Below are 25,550 nucleotides of genomic sequence, written 5' to 3'. Positions count from 1 at the left end.
TTTTTAAACTGAAGAACCATGAAGCATAGTTTTGTATAACCAAGGCCGCCGAGTGACAAGACGTGCATACCCTTTCTGCGACCTAGTGAAGAGTGTACCTTACTGAATACTTTTTTTTTTTTGCGTTAATAAAAATGTTTGAAGCGTACATTTCCGCAACTCTTAATAAAAGAAAATCGTGGATGTTCCTAAATTGTATTTTAAAATTACATTTTTTATTCAAATTTTACAGAAAAGATACTTTTTGGCACTATTATTTCAATTGTTCATTTATAATTACTATTTTAATTTTTTAAAACAGCAAAGAGTTTTCCTTTCTTTTCGTTCGTTTTCATCGCTAAAATGAAATTGGCGGCCCCACCTCTGAAAAACTGGGGGGTGTAGAACCCCCGCCCCTTTTGGCGATGGCCCTGAAAAGTATGTGAAAAAAGTATTATTAATGCATCTATTTCTTGTTGAATAAGTTTAAATATTTTTTTCTTTCCAAAATTCAAAAATTTCATGTGCTAAAGGAAAAAAAAAGTTAAAAAAAAAAATCCCCCCCCCAAAAATTTTATGGCGCAACTTGCGCCATAATCCCCCCCCCCCCCCCTGTGGGCACCCCTGTTAGTGAGCATGGTTTTTGCTATGCAAAATACGAGGCTTCAAATATTTTTTTATATATTTTTGTTTTAAACGTCTACATTTCTTTGGACATATGGCTCATAGGAGTGAGTCTTATATACTCAGAATTTATGACCAAAATAAGTGAAATCATTGCAAAACAAGCCCCTAGAAAACAAAGATCGGTTTTGTTGATTTTTAGAATATGTATGGAATAATCCTGATGAGTCTCTCATTTTTTCCAAATTCCCATGCTTTTGAACTTTGCACCTCTCTAGTCCCTCAGAAGAGCGTTAATGGCTAATATAATGCTCCCTTTCAATCCAAAAAAGTAATGGCTGTAAAACTGTTGAAAACGGAAATAAAATTGTTGGGTGCCATGTCCAAAACCTGGGACGTATATGGGGGAAACTGCAGTCGTATTTGGACTCTGGGTAATTTTATGTAAGAATCAACAAGAATTATGTCAAAAGCATTTCGATTTTTTTTTGGTTTGGTTTTGCCGAGCAGTGTTGTTAAAGTTTAAAAACAGGGGAAGGGGGAGCTTGGGTTAAAATCAAAGTGTTTGACGCCGTTCATCCTCAACGAAACTATTGTTTAAAACTACTTTAAAGCAAATTTCTAGAATTCACTTGATTAAAATAGTAGCAATTGCTAGTATATTCTTCAATTTTATATTGTTTTCGGAAAATGACGGCTACAGAGGGGGCAGTCGGTAGTTTAGTGCAGAGAAAATAATTTTTGTTACTATAATGTACAGCCTAAACGAATGCCAACATATTATAATGTACAGTACGAACGAAAAAAAAGCTATCTTAATTAAAATAATTAAAAATATACCTAAAACACCTTCAAAAAAGTGCTACAAATATAACTTGCGTTTTTACCGCAATAATAACCGTTTTTTTTTTTTTTTTTCACTTAGCTCCTAGTTATCATATTATAAAGTATGTGAGTAAGCATAATCAGTCTATTTGCAAGTCTATAACTCTTTTATGGTAAGTTTTTGATCATACTAGTTTTTTAGTTAGTATCTGAAGTCCCTGGAGGAAAGTTTAAACCCGGATATGTTGATTGAATTGAAAACTAAATAGTTGATTTTACTGTTTTGAAATACGTATTGTGTTCTTGAAAAGAATTTGCCCATAGTTCTGTCACTTGATTGTGAAAATACACATACTCTAGTTTGAAATGCAGGCAGTAATTTCTGCACTGACCCTCAGTGTACTGAGATACAAGATCCTAAAAAGTACACTTTTTATCATATTTTGATGACAAAACTGTTATTTTTTCTCAGCACAACACAAATTGTTCGCAAAAACTACGGTTGAACCTCAGCGCATGGAACCAGGAGGCCTCAAATATGACACATTTTCACTTTCTTCGGCACAGTTTAGCCACCCCTGCCAGGGTTCATTGAAGATCAGCCATAAAATTTATGTTATATTTCGTTTGAGGCACTAAATATCATGTTGTAATAACAAAGATTACTTTTGCGGATGCTCAATGCGCTTAGATAGTTGAATATTAAAAAAATGTCGATTTGAGAAACACACTAAGTTGGGACCAATTTTCGGATTTTTTGTGGGTCACAAAAATTTTTTTTTGGAAGAAAAGAAAAAATACGTGTCTTCTAAAATCATTCAAAGAATCCACTGTAACATTTTTAGCGAAATCAAAAATGGCATGTAGCTGACCTGCCTGACTCTTATAAAAACTGGCTCTTAAGAAAAAGGCAGAACTAGTGAAAATTAGAATTTAAGACCATTTCTTGGGTTTAAGCTAAAAAACTATTATTTTTTAAATCAATTAAAATCCTCAATGTATATCAATTCATTTAAACCACTGACACCCTCATTACATATTACCTAAAGTTTAAAAGAACTATACTTTTAATATTAAAGATGCTTTGCTATAAGTTTCCTACCATCATCAATGCAAAGGTGCAGAAATTAATTAGTATTCATAAAAGTAAATATAATAGTATTATCTCAAGCTGAATAAAATCCTGCAGCAAATAAACAAGTTATTTCAACAATTTTCATGGGCTTCATCAAACTTAAAGAACATTATATGTATAATTGCGAGTGTTTGATTGTAATATGTTCACTAGAAAAGCATAAGATATATCACATAGTCTCATTTGATTTTGTCAACAACTAATAGTAATGATTCTTGCATAACTTCCTAAGTAGCAATGTTTATCTTACCACTTTTAAGAATAAGGCAAAATACAAAATTTGTTTCTACAAAACTGCAATATTTGATTTTAAAGCAAAAACATTCAAGTTAACATTGGCTGCTGATGCTCATTGTAAAAAGAGTGAACAAAATTTATCACATTCACACAAAATATTACACAGCTTTTAATACATTTGTATAACCTCTAAGACCCCAGATATTGCACGATACAAACGCTCTTACTGCTTGAACTTTTGATTTAGAAAGATAAATATTTGATATTTTTGAATGATTTACATTAAAGTTATGTTTAAATAATGAAATCACAGTATATAATATACAGGGTGTTTCAGAACTCTTAGGCGAAACATTAAGGGGTGATAGTACACATCAGGACAAACAATATAATAGCAAAAATAAGGGTCCCAAACGTCTTCCAATGGAGATAGGTGCCATTCAAGTTTAGTGTCCAAAATTTCAAATGATCATAAGAAACGAAAAAATTGGTCGATTTGATTTTTTTTTTTTTTTTTTTTTGTGGTTTCTGCTAAAATTATTCCTTTTATCAGTATCTTCTTGAAAATAAATTTTGAAGATGTAGTTTAAAAAATGCCAATAGAGGGCGCTTTAGACTTTGGAGTAACTAACAACTATTTTTTACCGCTATTTTTGAATCTCATTGGATTTTTTCTAATACTTGTACTTAAACTTAAATTTTCAGCTCAAAATCAGAATCACTGAGCGCGATTAAGTTGCGCAAACTGAACCGTCTTCAGAAGTTAAAATACACTCTGTCACAAAAAAATACATTAACCCATAAGGAAACGAGCAATCTTCATGCAACTTAAAATGGATGTGGCCTATCATTAGATAAGAAAACGAAAACAAATTCAGAACAAAATATCGTTTTATTAAGAAGTTATGACTCAATAAAGGTTACAAAACCGTAAGTTGTATAGCCTCCTCTAGTAGCTATACAAGACAAAACACGGCATGATATGGAGTGAAATAGGTTACCTATGACCACTGGGACTAAATCGGGATTCATCGTTGAAGGTAACATTCCTTCTTACTGTCATGACCCAGCTAATTGAGTTCAGTGAAAATCCACGAAAATCCAATTCATCCCAATGGACGCCGGTTTGAGATACCAATGTCTTTCAGTGTACTCAGGATTGTTTTCCTTGGTACCATCAGTTTCTTGGAAGGTGTTAAACGGCATTGAACTAATGTTAGTGACCTTGTTGATACAAGTGGCCGCTCTTATGATGTGCGATCTTTGAGCTCAATTCTGTGTCTAGAATGCCTTAACCTACTGCAGTGGGAGTGATTCATTTATTTTAAGCTCCGCTATATCGCTCCGACCGTGGTGGTGGCAGCTACTCGTAAAAACAACCTGCTTCTCTGAGACCTACTGTACATCCCATTAAAAAGTCCAACAACTGTTCGTATGCCTCTTAAAGTTCGTCATAGTCACAATAGCGTCCTTACAACTCGACAGTTTCGTTTGAAGTGCCCTTTTACACAAACTTTCACTTTCAATCGTACCTATCTGCGCATGTTGTATGCACATAGCGAGTTTACCCTTTCATCACTGCCGATGAAATTTGAATCATCCCTTGCCAGACTTTCCTGCCAAGTTTGTTGGTTACAGCTCAAAATATTCTTGATGCATAAATTTTTTTTGTGACGAAGTGTATTTCAACCTTTGAAGACAGTTCAGTTTTTGCTACTTAATCACGCTCAATGATTCTGATTTTGAGCTGAAAATTTAAGTTTAAGTCCAAGCATTAGAAAAAAAGGCAATGAGATTCAAAAGTAGCGGCAAAAATAGTTGTTCGTTACTCCAAAGTCTAAAGCGCCCGCTATCGGTATTTTTTGAACTACATCTTCAAAATTTATTTTTAAGAAAATACTGATAAAAAGAGTAAATTTAGCAAAAACCACAAGCGAATCGACCAATTTTTCTGTTTTTTATGAACATTTGAAATTTTGGATCCTAAAATTTTAATGGCGCCTATCTCCTTTGAAAGACATTTGGGACCCTTATTTTTGCCATTATATTGTTTGTCCTGATATGTACTATCACCCCTTAAAATTTTGCGCAAGAGTTCAGAAACACCCTGTATATCTATGCAAGGGTGCCCACTAAACTCCCTTCCCACCCTCTTAATTTTAGAGTGACTGCTGCTACATTCATGAGAGAGGTGTCTAAATATAGTAAAAGGGTCATATGCTACTGAATAAAACCTTGAGGAAAACTGTGGAGGTAGGATGTCTATCTTGAAAACAGATTGAGATAGAGAAAGTGATTTACAAAGTTGTAGAGCAAAGCCAATTTAGTACGAAAAGATACCTAGTAAACATCAATGCAATGGATAGAAAGCTAAAACCCATTTATTTTTTCTTGATTTCCTATACTGTGACTTCATGAAATGCTCTTAGATAGGAAAAAAATAACAAGCTACAGCAATATACCTTTATTTAACATTTTGGTCTCATTCTTTACTTGGAAGATTATTATTTCTGATTACAATCAAATTTTGTGGCATTACACCGAAGTGAATCCAGGACGTTTTCGTTAAATCATGAAAATCCAAATGCACATTTTAGCCGTTTTAATCTTAGCATTCATGTCAACAAAGTATATTTTTAAACGAAATCGATAGTATCCTACAACTATGTAAATAACTTTTTTCCCAAACCATTTCTGAGGTGGGAATTCTAACTCCAAATTTATTCACTAGGTGGCAGTATAAGTGGTTTTATTCAGTAGCGCATGGTTTCTTTACGATACGTAGATACCACTTTTATGAATACAGCAGCTGCCGTTAAGAGGGTGGGAAGGGACTTTAGTGGGCACCCTGTATGTATATATACAGTGGCTCCCAAAATTGTTTATGCACCTTGAAGTTTTGTAGTAAAACCAAAATAATTCAAAACTGAATTTGAGTATGAAGTCCAACGTTTTTTCACATCACTCCTATGCCATTCTAAATAAAACCCAGAAGTTTTTTCAAAATATTGCCTGATTTTATTTCTGAAATTTGTCAAAAAACGAAAAGACAGAGAAATAATATGCCACAAAAGTCATCGTACACTGAAATATTTATGAATAAATCCATGAATAAAATTATCACAAGTCTTTTTTTATTACTATTGCATTGTGAGTCACTTGACTTAAATATTTTGTTTATTTATTCCCAAATATTCTGCTTATTATTTTTCAATGTCTGGTATTCGTAAAAAACGACAAACACCATTCAAAATTTGATTTTTTTTTCCTCACAGTTGCGGTACATTGGTTTGAAATGTCTCTAAATTAGTTGATTTATACCATTCTATAGTAAAGTGCTAGATAAAATGTTTTAAAGAAAAGAATCTGATCGAAAACAAGGTAAGAAAAGGTCAACCGGCAAAGTGAACAAAGCGTGATCGGAGATTTACAGTTAAAAAATTTATGAAAAACACACATTTGAGTGCTGTAAAAGTTTCTGCAGAATTTAATGAAAAATTTTATGTTTAATTTTCACCTAAAATTGTTCACCAAGTTCTATGATTAGCTGAATTAAATGGGACCTCTTCCCGCAGAAATTTTCTTGTTCTGCGAAAAACAGAAAGCTTACGCTTTCCGTTGCAAAATCAATGATAAATAAGCTCAAAACATTTTGGAATAACGTCTTACTTTCAGATGAAAATAAATTCAACATTTTTGGTTGAATTGCTGTATAATTGTAAATAGAAGAAAAAATAAGGAATTTAATCTTAAGAACTTAGTTGGATGAGTTAATCAGGACAGTGAAAGTGTTCTTGTGTGAGGGTGCTTATCAGCATCAGGACTTGGTAGTAGGGCTCGACCGATGGCATTTTTTGGCCGATGGGCCGATGCCGATTGTCGGCCGATTGTTTTCCACCAAATGGCCGATTGCCGATGGCCAATGCCGTTGGCCGATGGCAAAAAAAAAAAAAAAAAATCAAACAGAAATAAATTGATAAGATTGTCAGGGATTTAAAGGATCATTGATTCATTTCACTTTACTTCCTTTCTACGAATAAAGAATTGTAATCACAAAAAAAAAAATCAGATTTTGACCTAAATTTCTATTTTACTATCACCAAATTTATACTTCACAAGTTTTTTCGGCACATCTGTACATACATATGTACCTAAGAACATATAGATAACCAAATATCCATTTTGAATGCCTCCTCAGTTAATTATCGCAAATTCTCTTGTGATGTCTTCATGCGCGTAAACTTGCGTCACTCAAAAACGTTATGAAATAGTAAATTGAAAACTCATACGTACGTAGTATGATCAAAAAGTTCGAGGTCAAGTTGTATAAAACCTTACCCTGAATAGTTCACATTACCGAAGCATATATCTATCTACAAAATAGTCATTTTGAACGATTATGCACTTCTGCCAACGTTCGTAAAGCTTTTAGAAGCACTCCTGGAAGACATTTTTCGCAAATTCCTGTAAGGCCTCTTGCGCTGCTGCTTTAACTTCATCGTGGGGAAGAAGGCGACTTTCATGTTGAGGATGCACGGTTCGATTGGTCAATACTCTGATATGACAAACAAATAACATAACGTTTCATCGGACTTAGCTCCGCGTGACTTTTACCTGTTCCCAGCAAAAAAACATTTGCATAGACGCCACTTTTTTCCGTCAGGAGAAGATGAAGCTGCATCATAGAAGGTAGCGAAAAATGGCTTCCAGGAGTGTTTCCAAAAGTTATATGAACACTGGCAGAAGTACATAGTCCCTCAAGGCGACCTTTTGAAGGTGGATGTACTTCGGTAATGTGAACTATTCTGGGTAAGTTTTTATACAGCTTGTCCCCGAACTTTTGCATCGTACTACGTACAATCTGTATAGGGTGTAGTTATGCTTCTCCTGTTTTGACTGCTGTATGATGAAAGAGAAAGAACAATAGCCAAAAAAAGAAGGAAGAAAAACAAAGAGACTGTTTAATAACCAATTGATTTGTTTTTTGTTTTTTTTTTTTTTTAATTGAGCATATAACTAAGATTTCAGTAATGTTGTAATAATGTATGGATTTAGGTACACTAAACATAGTTAAAAAAATTAAATTACGTTGTTTAATCATTCAAAAAAAAAAATTAAGAATAGAACTATGAAACCGTCAACAAATTACGCAATTAAAGTGGAAAGATTGCACGTAGACATTTTTTAGTCATCAAACTAAATAAAAAAAGGTAACAGATAAATTACAATATTAAATCAAAATAGGAATATTTTTATACTTATTTAAAATTTATGAATAGAAAAGTTTGCATTTTTCATAAAAGCTATAACAGTGACATGCATTTTGCTGAAAAAAAAATAGCCATGAAAGAACAAGGTTCTTAAAACGCAGGTACAATAAACACACTCAATATTTACACCAAGTTAATAACTGATTACATATACTACTTGATCTGATGTTTGAACACATAGTATTGAACAATTTGATTGTTTAATCTTTTATGAAGCTTTACAAACAAGTTTAAATTAAATTTTTCAATTTAACAATAATTTTCTGAAATTTGAAAAATTGCATAATAGAAAATCCTTGAAACTTTTCTATAAAAAACGAAATTAACTTATTTATTGATTTTATATAAATACATAAAAATAGTTACTTACAACAGAAAAAATCAATCGCTATTAATGATGCAAAAAAGATGGCAATTTACGAAATATAGGTGAAACAAGTATAAGAAATATGCAAAATGACATTTCTTGACCAAAATAAATAATCGCTAAATATTTAAGAAATGCTTGAAACGACGACGTAGGGTTAGGGGGGTCACCCTCTGATTTTGGAGTAAATCACACTTCGGCCCCAACCTACCCTCATTTTTTTAGTACAGAACAGCTACCACCAACACCTCGGAAGAGTTTCTGAATCTACTTCAGCACTTCCGAAAAAAAAAATTCAAAAGTCCCTTTGATTTCCGAATTATGTCACCATTCAAAACGTCTTAAATCAATTTCTTACATTAATGCCCTAAATTCTTTCTAAACAATAGATAAAGTTTGAAAAAAAACATCTCCAATTTTATGAATGGTGTTAGTTTTAAACAACACAGAAGTACAACTAGTTTAATTTCAGAAATTGAGGGAGTGGGAGGAGGGGCACGCAAGTGTTCTCGGAAATTCAAAAAATAGTCATAAAAATAGAGTTCAAAATAATCATAAACATTGAGCAGAAAACCCTTTCAAAACTTGCACCCGAGTTTGTTTTGACGTGCAATGGCAGATTTAAAATATAGAAAATGTTGCAATTGCGCGAGAGGCCCCATAACCATAGGCAGGGCTGTGGAGTCGGAGTCGTTAGAAAACATGCCGACTCCGACTCTGGACGTTTTTTTTCTTTCCTTTTCACCGGCTCTCCTTGCATTTTTTAAAAACTGACTACCAATTGGTTCGATTACATGTATAAAAAGATACTAATGAGAAAATAAGTAATATTATGGCAATCAGCTAGTTTGAGTGCTTACCGAACTTTCTGTAGCAGTGCCCTATTTTCGTTGAAATTTTATTGATGAAATATAATTTAAAATATATTCAAGAAAATTTTCAGAATTAAAATATTTATATTTTTTAAAAACTCTGAAATTAACTTTGGGTGTCATCTACCAGCTGGGTTTCACCCGGGGCAAACCACCCCCTCTCAAAAACTTGGATTTAGAAAAAAAGCTTTTTTCTTCTCAAATTACAGCTTTCAAAAATTGAAAGCACACAATTTGATCAATATATAATTGTTAAACATTAAAGGGGGACAAATTACAGATTACAATTACAGATGATCCTTTTCAAATTTTTTACATGGGATTTTTAAGTCATCTCATTTTATAACTCATAACTATTGGAAAATTTGATTTTTAAATTAAATTTACAACGCTGTATGCGTCTTGTGTTTACAATAAAAAACAAAATGCGAAATTTTCATAAAAAGGAATTAATATTTCAATTTCTGTTTAGAGGTTCCCCCCTGAAGGGAGAGAGGGAATTGAAAAAATACAATTCAAAAAAATATAAAAAATCCGGAGTCGGAGTTAGAGTCGGAGTCAGGCATTTCAAAATCCAGGAGTCGGAGTCATTTTCCTTCCGACTCCGCAGCCCTGACCATAGGGCCACTGAAGGAGTTACAAAAATGCGAATGATAAATGTTTTACAACTTCTGTGATCCCCAAAATGTATTTCGACGGGCCCCAAACTTGTAACTCCTCCGAAGCGATACAAAAAAGACTGCATTACTGTGATTCATATTACAAATATCGAAAAATTAAAAATTACCGTCGGTTCAACGGGAATCTAATAAATTGACACAAAAATCGGTTTCGCCATCTCATATTTGTTTCCATGGTCTCCAATTCGGCAATATATCACCAAATGATCCGCAGTCTGAGACGCTATATTAGTTTTGCATTGAAATAAGTAATTAATAGCCAAAAAAAATGAGTAAACAGGCTTTTCAGAACACCCGATCGAAAACAAAAACGGAAGTGCACAGCTGGAACGTCCACAGACCCCACATACGAAACTTTAACCTTCTACAGATTATCATTTTTGAGTTATGACTTATGACAGATACATACGTACATCCTGCTGCAAAAAACAACGCAATAATTAACTTGTTTGGTACCTGAATGTAGTATTAAAAACTCTTCTAGGGATGACTAAAAATAGAAATTCATACTGAAATTTAAGTAAATAATTTTATATGAAAACAACAACTCCATTTACTTTGTATTAAAAAGTAAAACAGCAAAGGTCCTTTTTTTTTCAAAAACATCGGCCAATTCCATCGGCTTTTCGATGTTTTTTAAGGCCGATGGGCCGATGTTTCCCGCAACTTAGCATCGGCTGTCGATGCCGCTGGCTAAATTGTTGAACCATCGGCGCCGATGCATCGGTCGAGTCCTACTTGGTAGTTTGGAATTTTTGAAGGAATAATGAATCATGCTGTTCATTTAAATATTTTTTAAGACAATTTTAAACTGTTAGCCCAAAATTTGGTTATTGGATACAACTTTGTTTTTTATCAAGATAAAGATAAGAAGCACACAGTTTTCAACGTTTGCGTCGGGTGCCTCAAAAATTGTCCTTAAGCTTAGAAATATCTCCCAAATCGCCAGATTTAAACTGAATGTAACATACTGCGAGAAATCTGGAGGCTAGATTACGAAAATACAGCATTGAAACGAAAAGGGAACACGAAAAAGTAAGACTCGAAGTGCGGTTGAACACTTACTTAATTGCACAAAAAAAGAAAAAAAAAACAAAGCTGGTGTTGATACTGCATATGATATTCTACTAAATATTAACTTAAATAGATTATTTCTGATATATAGATATTTTTTCAAAGTGTAAGAAGACTTTTGTGAGGTCAAGTTTCTGGCATTTTTTGATTATTGATTTCTTAAAAATAAAGTTTTATTATGTTATTAAAATTTTCATGTAGTTTTGTTGAAAATAGATCATAGATCTCTAATAATTTAATACCTATTCCAAAATAATAAATTTAACCAATGGATAGGGGAATATTTCATTGAAAATCGTAAGTGTACAAACACTTTTGGGACCCACTGTACATACATATATATACACAGTAAACTCCCGATTATCAGCGGAATTGGGTGGCACAAGTGCCGCAAATAATAAAAAGTGAGAATAAGCCACAAAAGGGCTAAAATAAGGGACTAATAAGATAAAAATGTTCCTTCCTCAAAATCTTGGTTGTATTGTTGCATAATACTTTTGACGAACAGTGAAAATGCATACAGCACCCCCAACATACTCTATTTTTGCCCAACAAAACTTAATACCATGAAAGAACAAGTGTACGTACGATGAAGAATGTGCAATAAATGAAAAATATATATACATATATATATATATATATATATATATATATATATATATATATATATATATATATATATATATATGAATTTTGACATTTGAAATCAAATTGCTTTTTTCACAATCACAGATTGCGATAGGACCCTACTCATTGAGTTTGTTTCTAAAATGGACTGGAATGGAAATGGAGAAGAAATTCGCACCTGTCGTACTATGACTGGTGATTTTCTAGATTAGGTAATACAAGGCATATCCATGAAAAAGAAATGGTCATTAGGATGAAGAAATAAAGATCTAGTTATTAGGGTAAATTTGTGCCCATATATTCATCATAAAGATTAAATTTACTGTACATACTTTAATGGTATTTTTATTTCTTATTAATCTTAAGTAATAGGGAATAATAATCTGGCAATTTTGTATTAAATGAGGTTTTGCTTTTTAAGTTCATCTATGTTGATGTTTTTCCGGAAAAAAAGGTAATTTTACATGCTTTTTTAAAAGTAAAATCTGCTTAAGTGAAGCCTTGAATGAGCACAAACAATTTGTAATCATGTTCATGAAGATTTGTCTTCTTGATAAATATTAAAACAACGTGAGCTTAACTTATTTTCATCATCATGGGAATCTGAAAAATAAGAACAACATCAACTTCGGTCAAGTGAGGATAATAAGTAATTTGTGAATGCTCAATAAATAAGCAAATAAATAAACCAAAAACTCCATGTTAAAATTTACTATTTTTGTACAAAAAAATTAGCCATCAGTATTTGTTTTTTGCTAAAAAAATTCATATTCCTAATTATTGATTCACTCGTGGATAATCCGCTTGTGGATAATTGGGAGTTTACTGCATATATATATCTAAAAATCAAATTATTAGCTACACACCTAAATATGATGCTAATGAGAACAAAAGCTCATTGCTCTAATTATGGAGCAAATGGAGGCAATTTAAAATTCAAAAATCTTATTTAAATTATTTATATATATTCACACATTACAAAACAAAAAGCTAAATTTTCAACACATTAATATTAACAGAATTTGAAAGCTTCTATTATGCTTAGCTTTCCTAAAATGGCACCCACTTGACTATGTAAATAACAATAATGCAATTTTTTTATTGCAATAATAAATGCAGAACATTCTGAATACTTGAAATCACTATACACTTTCATACTTAAAGGAAGTTGGGCAATCAACTTAAGAGATTATAAAGGAAAAATTTTAATATACAGACTTTCACTCAAGAATAATGAATAATTAAAATGAAAATTACATCACAAGTAGCCAAGCAACAAAATTTACCAATTAAAATAATTTTAAATAAAAAAATATTAAACTTAATTATCTACAAAACTTATTATCTACAAAATACAATTCCCAATTCACAGGTGTGGTGAGAGGGTTTTTTTCTTTGGTCTAGATATATATTTGGTAGAAGTAGCCTTGCAATCCACATGAGAGCATATCATTAACAACCTTTTTTATGACTAGCAGCAAATAGAAATATTTAAAATAAAAATACCAGTTTCTCTTCTTTAAGAACATGTACAAATGAAAGAGTAGAAGTAACCCCTGTCAGTATTTACAGCAAATACTAAAATGACTTTTTTTTTGCTGTTCTGTGTTGTATTTTTTTCAACACTTAAAGAAAATATATTAGTAAAATACTTCGCATATGATAGTATGCTGAAAAATCATCAATTTTAGCTCAATGATGAAATTTTGATAATAATGTTCAGAAATGACAAAATAAAAATTATTTTCAAGAGCATAAAAAAATTGCCATAAATAGATAACGCATTTTAGAAATAGAAACATGTACAATATATTCCTATTTCTACTGTTTTGAAAATATACAATCTCTTTCCATACACATGTAGCAAAAAAAAAAGCAAGAAAATTTACTGCTGAAGTTGAGATATTGTAAAATAGTTGGGGAAAAAAAAGGTGGGGAAAATACACATTTTTATGTGCATTATATCTAACTTATGAAAACAAAAATGAAAGGAACTTAAGCTAGTTAAATTCACAACATTTAACACATTGGATTGCAATCATAATCTATAGTACATAAACTGGTCAAAGAATAAGAACGTATTCTGCTGTGGGCAGGTAAAGGCAATTTCATTTTTTTCTTTTTTTTAAATTTTTTTTTACTTTTTGCAATTTTGTCATTTGTTGTACAAGCTTTGGTTTTGGTTTTTGAAAAAAATGCACCAAAAAGAGTTTAATTCCAGCATTTCCCTATTGTTACCTTTAAATTCAAAACATGTTTCATCAAATGTCTCAAACTCATTTCTGCAGGTACTGCCAATTACCTGCTCACGGCAGTATTATCTCATAGTTATTTTGTTCATTTATAATCATTAAACAATAGGATATGACAAAATTGAATTGGCTTGTGGAAATCAGAACTTGAAAATTCTGCTGATGATCATGATTTTAAAAAAATATTTTACTAACGATGCATTTTGCAAATAATATAAAACTTAGAAAAACTGAAAAAGTGTTTTTTTTTATAATTACAAATTTTTAAGTTCTGAATCCAATTGGGTTCTTTGACTGCCATCTCCAAGTATCTTCACCTATGTGGGGGAAAATCAATAAAATATCAGTAAGTCAAGAAATGAGTTTAAAAAACTTTATCCGTAAAAAATTAAACAACTAAGTTCACTCTTCTACAAATAAATGTTAGTATAAAATAAAAGAAGTGTGCATCATATTAAACATGCATTAAAGGCTACATCTTTTACATGAATTTTTCTTTAAGATGAGTGAAATTTCAACATGGAAAGGAACCAGGGCTGCAGAGTTTGAGTGGATCGGGTTTGGTTTTTGGGTAAAGGAGTCGGAGGCTTTTTTAAAATTCCGGAAGTCATTCTCCCTCCCATTTACAGCTTTGAGAGAAACTCGCATACCATATGCAAAACCTTGAATTTAGTTTTGCGTCATTCCATCTTAACTGACCTAACTTTTCAAATCATCCCTGCTCGACCATCCCTGAATTTGATCAAATTTCATAGAGGTTGAAAGACACCTTTGAAACTAGCCTATAACAAATTTTCAGCTTCCGAGAACTAGGATCTCCAACAAAGTGATCCAAAATGGCAGATCAACTTTTTGTTCCAAATTGCCATGTTTAGGCACTTTATTACAAAGCAGGATAGTTGCAGCAAAATTATCACACTGGAAGCTGTTAATATATTCAAATATTTTTGTGAGATTGAGCTCATTAGATTTTGTGTAGCATACATGTAAACTTGTGAAAAAGCATGTTGGAGAAATTTTTTCCTGGATTTTTACGTTATCATAAAATTTGAACAAAAATAATTCAAAGGCTCGTACTTTGTGATTCAATTTTCAATATACTTGTCTTTGATGGGTTATAGTTAAAGAGCATAAATATCTGTTTTCTAAAAGTATATTGTCATCCAAAGTTACTACCAAAATCGTTCAAGCCTATTTTTAAAGTGATGTAGCTCAAGTTTGTCACCTTGCACCTTTTTTTCGTTAAGACCATTAGAAAGAACAGAATTTTCTGATCAAAATAAGTTTTTTTTTTTTGACGGTGTTCTTTCAGATAAGGATAAAAAAATGAGCTTAAAATTCTATCTGTCGTAACAAATTGCCATGTTTAAGTTAAGGATGCTGAAAATTTTATCAAACTGGAAGCCTGAAATTCAAGAAGCTTTAAGTGCTTTTGATTGTTAATACATTCCAGTTCTGTTGCAAGTTTGAGCTCATTAACTTTTGTGTAGCATGCATGCAAAACCTTGACATAACGCAGTGGAGAAATGTTTTCTTGGATTTTAAAATGTCATAAATTCTGAAAAAAATTGTTTAAAAGCTCGTATTTTTTAATTACATTCATTTGTCAATCTTCATGTTTTTTATGGATTACCGCTGCAGAGCCTAAATATTGATTTTCTAAAAGATATACTCATTCATAGTGGTATCAAATTGTTTACCAGAAAAATAGCTTATTTTTAATGTGTGGTAGCTCACAAGTTTGTCACCGTGCATCTTCTTTTCATTGGCACTATTAGAAAGAAGATTTTTTCCTATTAAAATAGCTTTTTTTCTCTAAACTGTTACTGTAAAATATGTTTTAAATATCTTGTTTAGTGGTTCAATTTCGAACAATTTCCGCAGTGAACTCCGCAAAAACTTCTCGTCCTAACATCACCAAAGGTCAGCTAAAATTTTGTTTTTGGAATTTAACTTTTGAAAAACTGTCGGCACCCAAGTCTTTATGAAAGAAGGCTTTCAAGACTTCAGTTTAAAAAATGTCTGGTGGATGGCCTTGCAATCTCTCCTCCCTTAACATCACCAAAAGTCTACTAAAACTGCAATTTAGAACTAATATTTAAAAAAACTTATGGGGGAGAGCCTGAAACCGATCGAAGATTATTTTAAATTCTGTTTTTGGAGTTTTATTTTTGAATAATTGCTAGGGGAGAGACCTTGAACCTCCGCTCCCCTGACATCACCAAAGACTGGCAAAAATTGTGGACTGCAATTTCAATACAATTCAACAATTTTTTCAATTCAACAATATAATTTTGAAAACCTTCCAGGCGAGAACCCTGGTCATAGCGATCTCCTTAGCCAGTCTACTGAGGGTTCGTTATAGCGAGGTTTGACTGTAATAAAAAAAATTTAATTCTTCAAAATAAAGATAGTAATAAATGCAGAAAAGCAAAATAGTACCATAATTGGGCAGAAAGTTTAATTTTGGAATTATCTTTATTGAAAAATAATAATTATAAAAAGTTAAATTACTAAAATAAAAAGGAAGTCTAAAAAAACTACGGAAAATTCTAAAAGCCTGTCATACTACAGATAAAGAAATGATCATGTCAAAATTAATAATTTTAATATGTTTTTATTTAAAACAAATATATCATACGATGAATTATATAGAAGCAAAACCATTATAATTGAATTCTAAAATCATACTTTAACTATCATTCAGTAAATTTATTCATCAGTGATATTACGTTCACTGATAAATAATTTTTTTTTAAACTTAAGAGTTCAGCAAATCATACAATATTACACATTTTTATAAAATCTTTAAGAAATTCAGTGCTTTTTGAGAATAATAAAGAGAATTGAACATTAATTCATGCAATGGAAGCAAAAATAGAAAAAATGTTAACATACACATTTGCTTTAATGACCGTTTTGATTTCCAACCAAGACACTTCTCCGCCAATGATACATCTGCATAAATACTATCAACATCCCCATCTCTACGATCAACAATAATATAAGGTATCTTAACTGAGCAGGCATCTTCAAATGCTTTTATTACTTCAAGAACAGAATATCCTTTACCAGTTCCTAAATTGTATGCCTACATTGAAAAATGAATGGTTTTTAGCCTCAATTCAGTAAATAAGTTAAAAGGTAATAATAAGTTAATATATTTTTAAATGAATATATTTCTGCATACAACAAGAAATGATTTTATTGGTTTTTTTTTTTTTTTTTTTGGAACATACAATTTTTTTGCTATCTATACAATATAATTACGAGAGAATTATCTGAACTTACATTCAAACTAGTGACAAAGAATAGTGTTTTCATCAAATAACAAACATTTAGCAAACAATCAAGTCACGTTTGCGAATTTGACAACCGAATAATAAAATGTTTACTACAACTAATGCTTAATAATTCAAGGTATTTATACATAACTTTTTTTTTAATGCATACTTGTTCAATTTAACTAACTACTTCAACATTTATTTTTTACAGATTTATGAACTAGTGAGTAATAAGAATACATTTTAAATGAAAAATAGTTAACCAGGCTAACAATTTTTCAGTATGCAAAAGTTGAGTAATTTTCGATAGCATTTGAAATAAACATTGGAATATCTGTTAGAATAAGTAGTAACAGATGATTTGCATAAAACTGATTACCCTTCAGTACATACTTACACTTCCCCAAAAAGAATAATACACAAATATTACTGGTGTTTTATTTGAGTATCTTAAATTTAACTTTTTAATTTTTTTTAACTTAATTGAATACTGGTCCGTTTCCATCATTAGCTTGTTTCTCACTGCATGATGTAATTCCTCAAACTGTTAGTTTATAGCAATTTAATCTGATAATTAACTTAAACTCAAAACCTTCTGGAGTGATCTCCTGGATTTGCAGTTTAGGTCTGCATAACATGCATGATAAAATTGTTAACATGTTACGCCTTAAAAACTTTCTAGCAATCATTGTTTTTATGATTAATATTTATATATTTTCAAAAGCAGTTTAGTCTTAATTTATTTCACTTATGTTTGGCTTATTAAAATCTTCAACACACTTCTTTTATATATAATCCCTACTCGCTTTTTTCATATAATTCATTGTTACAAACTTTTATTCATATTTTTGCCATTTTTAGGGGAAAACTTTTTGACCATTGCTGTCCTTCAAATATTTTCTCTGTGCGGAAGATTTTAGCTGTTTTATTACCATCCTAAACTAATTCAAAAGTATTCTTCCTTCTTTTCCTTTTGTAAACTATATTTCTAGGAGAAGGAATTTTAATTTTGAATCAGTGCCAAAAAGAAGAGGTAGAAGATGTACCACAAGTAGGGCTGATGCCTGATGAAGGGGGGGGGGATCCCTGGTATTGCACCAGAGAGGGATGACTAAAGAGCAAAGACAGATTTAACACCCTAGTAATATGCCATTCTCTCATAATGTCACTAGGTTCATAGCCAAGGTATGCTGATTTTTAAGAACAGCCTGATGCATTCAATCTGTAAATGAAATTTTGTTGAGTGGGATTTGGGGAAATATTGCAAGTATCACTCAATCCTGCATCCTAGGTCCATATTTTAGAAAGGAGAGTAAGAGCTGCTGTGTTCTACAGAATACTTCAAAACCCTTGACTCCTAGTCTATGATAAATTAAAGTTGTTGTTTACCGTGCATCCTTTAAACTCGGCTGTCAGGATTTCCTTTACAGCTGATACATGACCTTCAGCTAAATCCATAACATGAATAAAATCTCTCACACCTGAAACAATATCAATGTTAAATAATAGCTTTTCATAATATGATTATTTTACTGCATTTTGGTGTTTCAACAAACCAGAAAGTTCCATCTCCTCAAAATACATTAAAATATTTCTTAAATTAGTCAGACAAAAGTGATACTGATTGATATTTTATTTTCAAGATTATTCACTACATTAATTTCAACATTTTTGTTCAGTCTAGCAATCGATTAGACAGGAAAATTTTAATGCAAAGTTAATTAAGAAATTTATTCCATCATAGCTGGCATTTTTACATGGTCATGAGAAATACAATTACTAAAAGAAAAATTTATGTCATAAAAATGTTTTCAGTGGTAAGAGATTCGGGATTGAACACTGAAGCAGGAGCCTCCTGTATAAAGCAGGACAGTTAACATCAGTGGCGTAACTATGTACCGCAAGACCCTGCAATGCAGGAGGGCCCCAGAGTCGGAAAGGGCCCAAAAAATTCTGAGCTCTGTTTTCATTCAATTTTATTAAAATTTTTCCTGGAATCAAACTTGGTTTTAAAGACATAAACATAAGAGCATTGGAAAAAAAAATCATAGAATTCATTAATTTTATGAAGCTTAGGAATGCAGCGGGGCCTCGCTAGAACCCCAGAACCTATTTACTAGGGTCCCCGATTAAGATATCGGAGGCCCTTGACCAAACACTTTTTCAAGGACCTCATGTAGCCAAAAAATAAATTTTTGCCAATTTGGGCCTCCAAATATCAAGAGCTCTAGGTCACAGCCTAGTTGGCCTATTCAGTAAACAGGTCCTGAGTAGAGAGAAGGGGGCCCACTGTCCATAAATTCCATACGCAAAAATCAAACCTTGACTTGGTGCAAAAAGGCTCTATGCCATCATCTGCCACGGAAAGAAGGGAAAACTCCTGACCGTACCGGAGCTTGGTAAACGACAGCCAAGATTTTTTTTTAGTAGGATCTAGATTGATGGCGGGGAGCGGGGCGGAATAGGAAAGAGTCCGACAATTTTTGAGCTTTGTTCTAATTCAATTTTTTTTAATTTTCTGTGAATCAAACTTGCTTATATTGGTTCTGGGCCCCAGATCCTATTGGCTTAGGAGCCCTCGAGTAAGAAATCAAAGGTCATTGACCAAACACTTTTTCGGGGTCCTCTTGTAATCAAACATTACAATTTTTGCCATTTGCTTAAACAGTTTTCATCATTTTGGGCTCCCCAAACAGCCGGGGCTCTAGGCCATGGCTTAGTTAGCCTATTCAGTAAAGAGGCCCTGACATTAAGTGGGGAGAATAGCCCCCCAACTCCTGACCTTGCAATTTGAAGAAAAGAAATGCAATAACTACTTTGATTTAAGACTAAACAGTTTTTATGAGGGCAATTGTTAACATATTACCCACTAACTGTTATCACATTTTTTTTTTTTCAAAACAAATAAAAGATAGGGACTTAATTAACAAAGTGTGAAGGAAGGGATCCTAAAACTAAATAATTTCCTTTTACTTCATCAAAGACAGCCTATTGTGTTTTTAAACTTCAATTTCGGAAACATTCTGGAAGACAGTCCAAAAAACCTCCTTTTCCCTAATATGTCCAAAAACCGCTTAAAATTGCCTTTTTGGAACTTTGATTTCGAAACATTCAGAGGCAAAGTTCCGAACCCTTCTCAAAAATTTATGATTTTTAAACTTTGATTTTCAAAAAAGGTTGGGGCAGTCCCGGAACCCCATCCCTTTTCGTGAGGTCATCAAAGGTGCATGGCCTACAATTGCCTTTCTGGAGCATAATTTTGAAAATTTTCTGGAAGAGAGCCTCCGAACCCTTGTTTCTTTTTAAATTACCAAAGATTATCTAAAATTACAATTTGGGAACTTCAATATCAGAAAATTTTCCAGAAGTCTCATCTTTGAGCAAAATCCCCTTACATAACATCCTAAAAACGCATTTGTGGACCACTTTGAATGAAGTTAGGAGAAGGGCATGAGGGGTTTGGAACTTTTCTCCGTAATTTTTTCGAAATCGAAGTTGCAAAAATTCTATTTGAGGATGGTTTACAATCGCAATTTTCGAAACGTTTACAAAGAAGGTTCCCAAAACTTGCAATTTTCTTAATATCATCTAAATTTGCCTAAAATTTGCGTTTTTGGAACTTCATTTTCAACAATTTTGGGGCAATGGTCCCAACTCAATCCTTTGTTGTAACATCATCAAAGGTGTCGTACAACTGCAATTTTATGAGTTCCATTTTAAAAAATTTCCAGAGGAGAGCCCCCGAACCCCCCCCCCACCCCACCCTTTTCATTAACATTAACAAAGATAGTCTAAAATTACGTTTTTGGAACTTTAATGTCAATAGATTTTTGGAAGAGTCTCTGACTCCTTCCCCCAAAGGTGATTCACAATCACTTGTGTAAGAACTTTCGAAAAATTTATGGGTAAAGCCCCCGAACCATCCATCCTCCTTACAATGAAAGTTTAAAATGAATACTTTGGAAATTCGAAGAACTCTGGGAGAGAGTTCTGAACCTCATCTTTTCATGTAATGTCATCAAAAGTGACCTATTGCATTTTTAGAAGTTCAAATTCGAAAAATTTCCGGGGATGACCACCGAACTCGTTTGTTACACAAACGCGTTGTTTTAACATCATCGAAGATCTTCAAAAAATGTTTTTTTCAAACTTCCATTACCAAAATATTTGTGGAAGAGAGCTACTGACCATTTTCCATTACGTTTACAAAAAAGGACTTGCACTCGCGTTTTTAAAACTTCAATGTTGAAAAATTTACGACGAAGGGCCCTGAATTAGAAGAATTTTAAACTCCCTTTGAATACTTATTTCTGTACAAATATTATATTTACAATTACAATTCAACAATTGCTAATTCTTTTTATCTCCATTGCGAAGCATTATCCGGATTCCTGTAGCTAATGATCCCTTTCTAAACTAAAAGCTCACCCTCCTCTCCATATGTATGTACAGCTCTATGTACATAGGTATGTGTATGTGTATTTGAAAAAAAATTGCGGGGACAACAAAATCGAAAAATTGTACAACAAATATGGGTCATTCCATACGTAATGAGCAAAATTCGCAAAAAAGTGGTGGCCGCATTGTATCAGATTTTTATGAAACTTGGTATACAGGTTCCTTTTATGCCTATATAAAAATTTCTAAAATATTTTTGCTTAAAATTTTTTATTTGAATAGTTACATAAGATTGAAAATTGGTCAAATTGAGCGGCATTCTCATAAATGCTAAATGTTGCATTTTTGAAGGCTTGTATCTTATTAACTATTTAATGAAAACATAAAGGTTATACGTTGTTGCAATCTATGGAGTAGGGTAATTAATCTGATGTCAGTAAAATTTTCAAAGTTATTATAGTTAACTTTTAACCGAGTTTCAAAAACTGAAAATATTTCAATTTTCTCAAAATTAAGCATTTTATTTTTTAATCTCAATCTTTAAAGAATGCATTAGCTTTGATGAAATTAATACCCAATAATGTGCTAAGTATCATAAAAGAAATACCTTACTTTTGAAGTTGTATTTTAACTCCTTTGTCTTCAAAATCAGTTTTTAACTTAGTGACATTTTGTAAAATGATGATTTTCTCCTTCACATAGACACAAAAATTCAAATGAGGGAAAAGTCAGACAACTTTAAAATTTTACAAGAATATAGAGCTGTGTTTCTAGTATTTGCTTGAAGAAACTCGAAATTGGTTTTTGATTTCCAAACGTAAAATAAAATTCAGAAAAAAAGCATTTTCTTTGTGTTTTATGGGTCAATCCATACAGGTTTGATGGATGGGTTCGCTCGACCATTTTTAATTTTTTTGAAATTCATATCCCTAAAAGCTGGATATGAAAGATGTTTAAAACCACTTTTATTTTTTCTCTCAACTTCTTTGATTTTTTAGAGGTCATCAAAAGTGATTTTCGTAGTCAAAAAAGGGACTTTTAGATCTTAATTGGCACTTTAAGAGTTTGTCCTTAAACTTACCTCTGTTTTCATTACTTAGAAAAAAATATTCACTTGCAAATATGTTTGTATTAAAGAATGCACATCTATGCATCTATTTAGTTCACTAAAATCAAAAATATTTGAATAGATATTTTTAAAAATATGTATGTATAAAAAGTTACCAAAATCACTAGTAATTGGCACCTGATACCCCAGTGTATGACACCTTGTGATCCAGTAATTGGCACATGTTAATAAAACTGGAAAATCACTTTTTCACTTTTATACTACATACAAATTTTATCATCATAAGAAACATGATTAATGTTAATTTAAAGAAGGTAATTTTACTTAAATTAATGTTAAATCATACACCTTGACGTTGAAAAAGTATTTTAGAGAAATAAAAACAAATTTGGAGTGTCGCATGGAAAAAAATATTGATATTATTGCTGTTTCATTAGTCGGTATGCAGTTTTGATTTTATGAATTATAGCTACAGAAAAAGGAATATTGACTCGATGAGTCTAAGGGACCATAAAAAATTAACCGATTCTCTACAGTCGCAATATCTGACAAATGGCCAAATATTTTTTTTGTTTTTTTTGTTTTTTGATTCTCTTAAAAATTTTAACAGTATGTTCTATAGGATTCAAATCAATAGTAGAACCCACATAATATAGTTGCTACAAATGTATCAGAAATCAAACTCGGCTGGTCTGTGCTAATACTACAATAGCTACCAGTTTGTTTGGCCCTCTTGGCTTCCATAAGAGGTTTTCCATCTCCAGCTCAGTCACTTTCCTATGCCGCACTGATAAGTGCTAGTAAGCATGAAACTGCAGGCCTCGGCTGGAAATGACTGAGCTGGCGGTGTATTTCATGTATTTCTGCTTCAGTCCTGGCTAATGGGCGGTAATTTACTGAATATACCTTGCCTTGCCATCAATATTTGAGTTGAACTGAACCATTGCTTCGGTCACTTGGCTGGTCTGTGCCAATACTACATTAGCTACCAGTTTGTTTGGCCCTCTTGGCTTCCATAAGAGGTTTTCCATCTCCAGCTCAGTCACTTTCCTATGCCGGGCTGATGAGTGCTAATAAGCACGAAACTGCAATCCTCGGCTGGAAATAACTGAGCTGGCGGTGTATTTCATGTATTTCTGCTTCAGCCCTGGCTAATGGGCGGTAATTTACTGAATATACCTTGCCTTGTCATCAATTTTCGAGTTGAACCGAACCATTGCTTCCGTCACTCGGCTGGTCTGTGCTAATACTACATTAGCTACCAGTTTGTTTGGCCCTCTTGGCTTCCAAAAGAGGTTTTCCATCTCCAGCTCAGTCACTTTTCTATGCCGGGCTGATGAGTACTAATAAGCACAAAACTGCAGTCCTCGGCTGGAAATGACTGAGCTGGCGGTGTATTTCATGTCCCTCATACTTGTTTATATCATTTACAGAAGTTTTTATGTTTTAGTGTTGATTATTAGATTTATAAATAAAATGATTTAGTTTTTCAATTTGAGTTCTGACATTTCATTCACTAGATAGCTACAGAAATGTGAATTAGAAAGGCATCTGCTAAGCCCTAGGTGTTTACCTTCATTACAGGAGTTAGACACAAATTGTTAGGTCAACATTTTTCCCTTTCTTGAGGAGTTTCTTGTTTTGGGGGGGAAGGGGTCTTGGCAATATTTAAGGAGTAGGGGGTGCGCCCTTAATCTTAAGAGGGGTGTACAATGGGAGCTCAGATTATAAGCAAATGCTTATAATCTGAATGCACTTGAATAATTGCAAATTATATATCTCTACTATATCAGTGATTCAATTGATTCACCTGCTTAAGGAAGCAAGATTTTACTCAAGTGCGTGCTTTATATTTTCCTCGTGAAATTTCATAAAAATTAATGTGGAACTTAGAATTGAATAGAGGGAATGTCCATCCATCTGAATTTTCCTCCTCTAACAATTGCTTTACAACAACAGAAGGGGTATTTAGCACGTTTGGGAACAAATAATAGATGTGTTTAGTGTTTAACATAAGCCTAGAACAGTGTGACTGCAAAAATTCACTGTAGAGTTACATAAATGTATGAAACAATGAAAAAGTATGCTTTGGTTTTTCCAGTAACTAAAATAAAATATTTAGATTTCGGATGCTTAGTTCTGATGCAAATTAGTATGCTAATTAACTTATCTGTTGAAGTTTGCTGATCGTTTATTTAGTACTTTTGATATATAGTTATCTTACAACCCACTAGTACTCTCATTTTAGAATTGAGAAGGGGGGGGATATTTAAAAGGTCAAAATGTCGTAACAAAATTAATAAGTGAAAAGGAATGGGGAGGGGGGTTCATGAGCGGTTCCTTTATAATGTCCGATACCAGAGTCCACCGACTGATGACAGGCGCTGGTGTTAAGCAAATTGTACTTTTAAAAAATCTTGAAGTAAAAAACAACGCAAGGTTCCTTTTTTATTGCAAAATTAATTTATTTTAAGGATTCAAAATTCTTACTTGTTTCATACTTTTGCGCCATTCTGATTTTGCCCCATTTCTTTTAAACCAAATGTCACTAACACATAACTTACGCTTGACGATTCTACAATGTCATTTTCACTACCCTTTAGAAATGAACCTTAACCATTGGGCAAATGAGGCTTCATTACTTCCCTTTCAGGGCTTATGCAGAGGAGAGAGAATAGAGAAAACGTCTTCACAACTTAGTTGAGTACCCGATTTGTATTGCAAATGCAGCACCATCAGCATCGGCAATTTAGTGCCCTTCTGATTATTCAAGCATGCTTTTTCCCAAACTTGCCTCGCCAACCTGTTCCTAGATGTTGGCTTTTTTGTCAAACCATGCTTCGTTTCAGGTCGAAAA

At 32.5% G+C, this 25,550-nt stretch overlaps 1 protein-coding gene across 1 annotated transcript in view; it reads right to left on the bottom strand.

Annotated features, from left to right (window-relative positions):
• Positions 1 to 13,691: 13,691 nt before the first annotated feature.
• The window catches only part of LOC129218330 (UDP-glucose 4-epimerase-like), a 76,107-nt gene continuing 64,248 nt past the window's right edge, over positions 13,692 to 25,550 (bottom strand). Inside the window, exons 7-9 of the mRNA XM_054852565.1 lie at positions 18,616 to 18,707; positions 16,841 to 17,033; positions 13,692 to 14,259 (exon numbers count right to left, since the gene is read on the bottom strand). Of these exons, the coding sequence (XP_054708540.1) occupies positions 14,207 to 14,259; positions 16,841 to 17,033; positions 18,616 to 18,707 (338 nt within the window). The 3' untranslated portion in view covers positions 13,692 to 14,206. The remainder of the gene's footprint in view (positions 14,260 to 16,840; positions 17,034 to 18,615; positions 18,708 to 25,550) is intronic.

The sequence above is a fragment of the Uloborus diversus genome, chromosome 3, assembly GCF_026930045.1.
Source record: "Uloborus diversus isolate 005 chromosome 3, Udiv.v.3.1, whole genome shotgun sequence".
NCBI classification, from domain to species: domain Eukaryota; kingdom Metazoa; phylum Arthropoda; class Arachnida; order Araneae; family Uloboridae; genus Uloborus; species Uloborus diversus.
The sequence above is the reverse complement of the archived record's forward strand: the minus strand, read 5'-3'. Positions and strand labels throughout refer to the sequence as shown.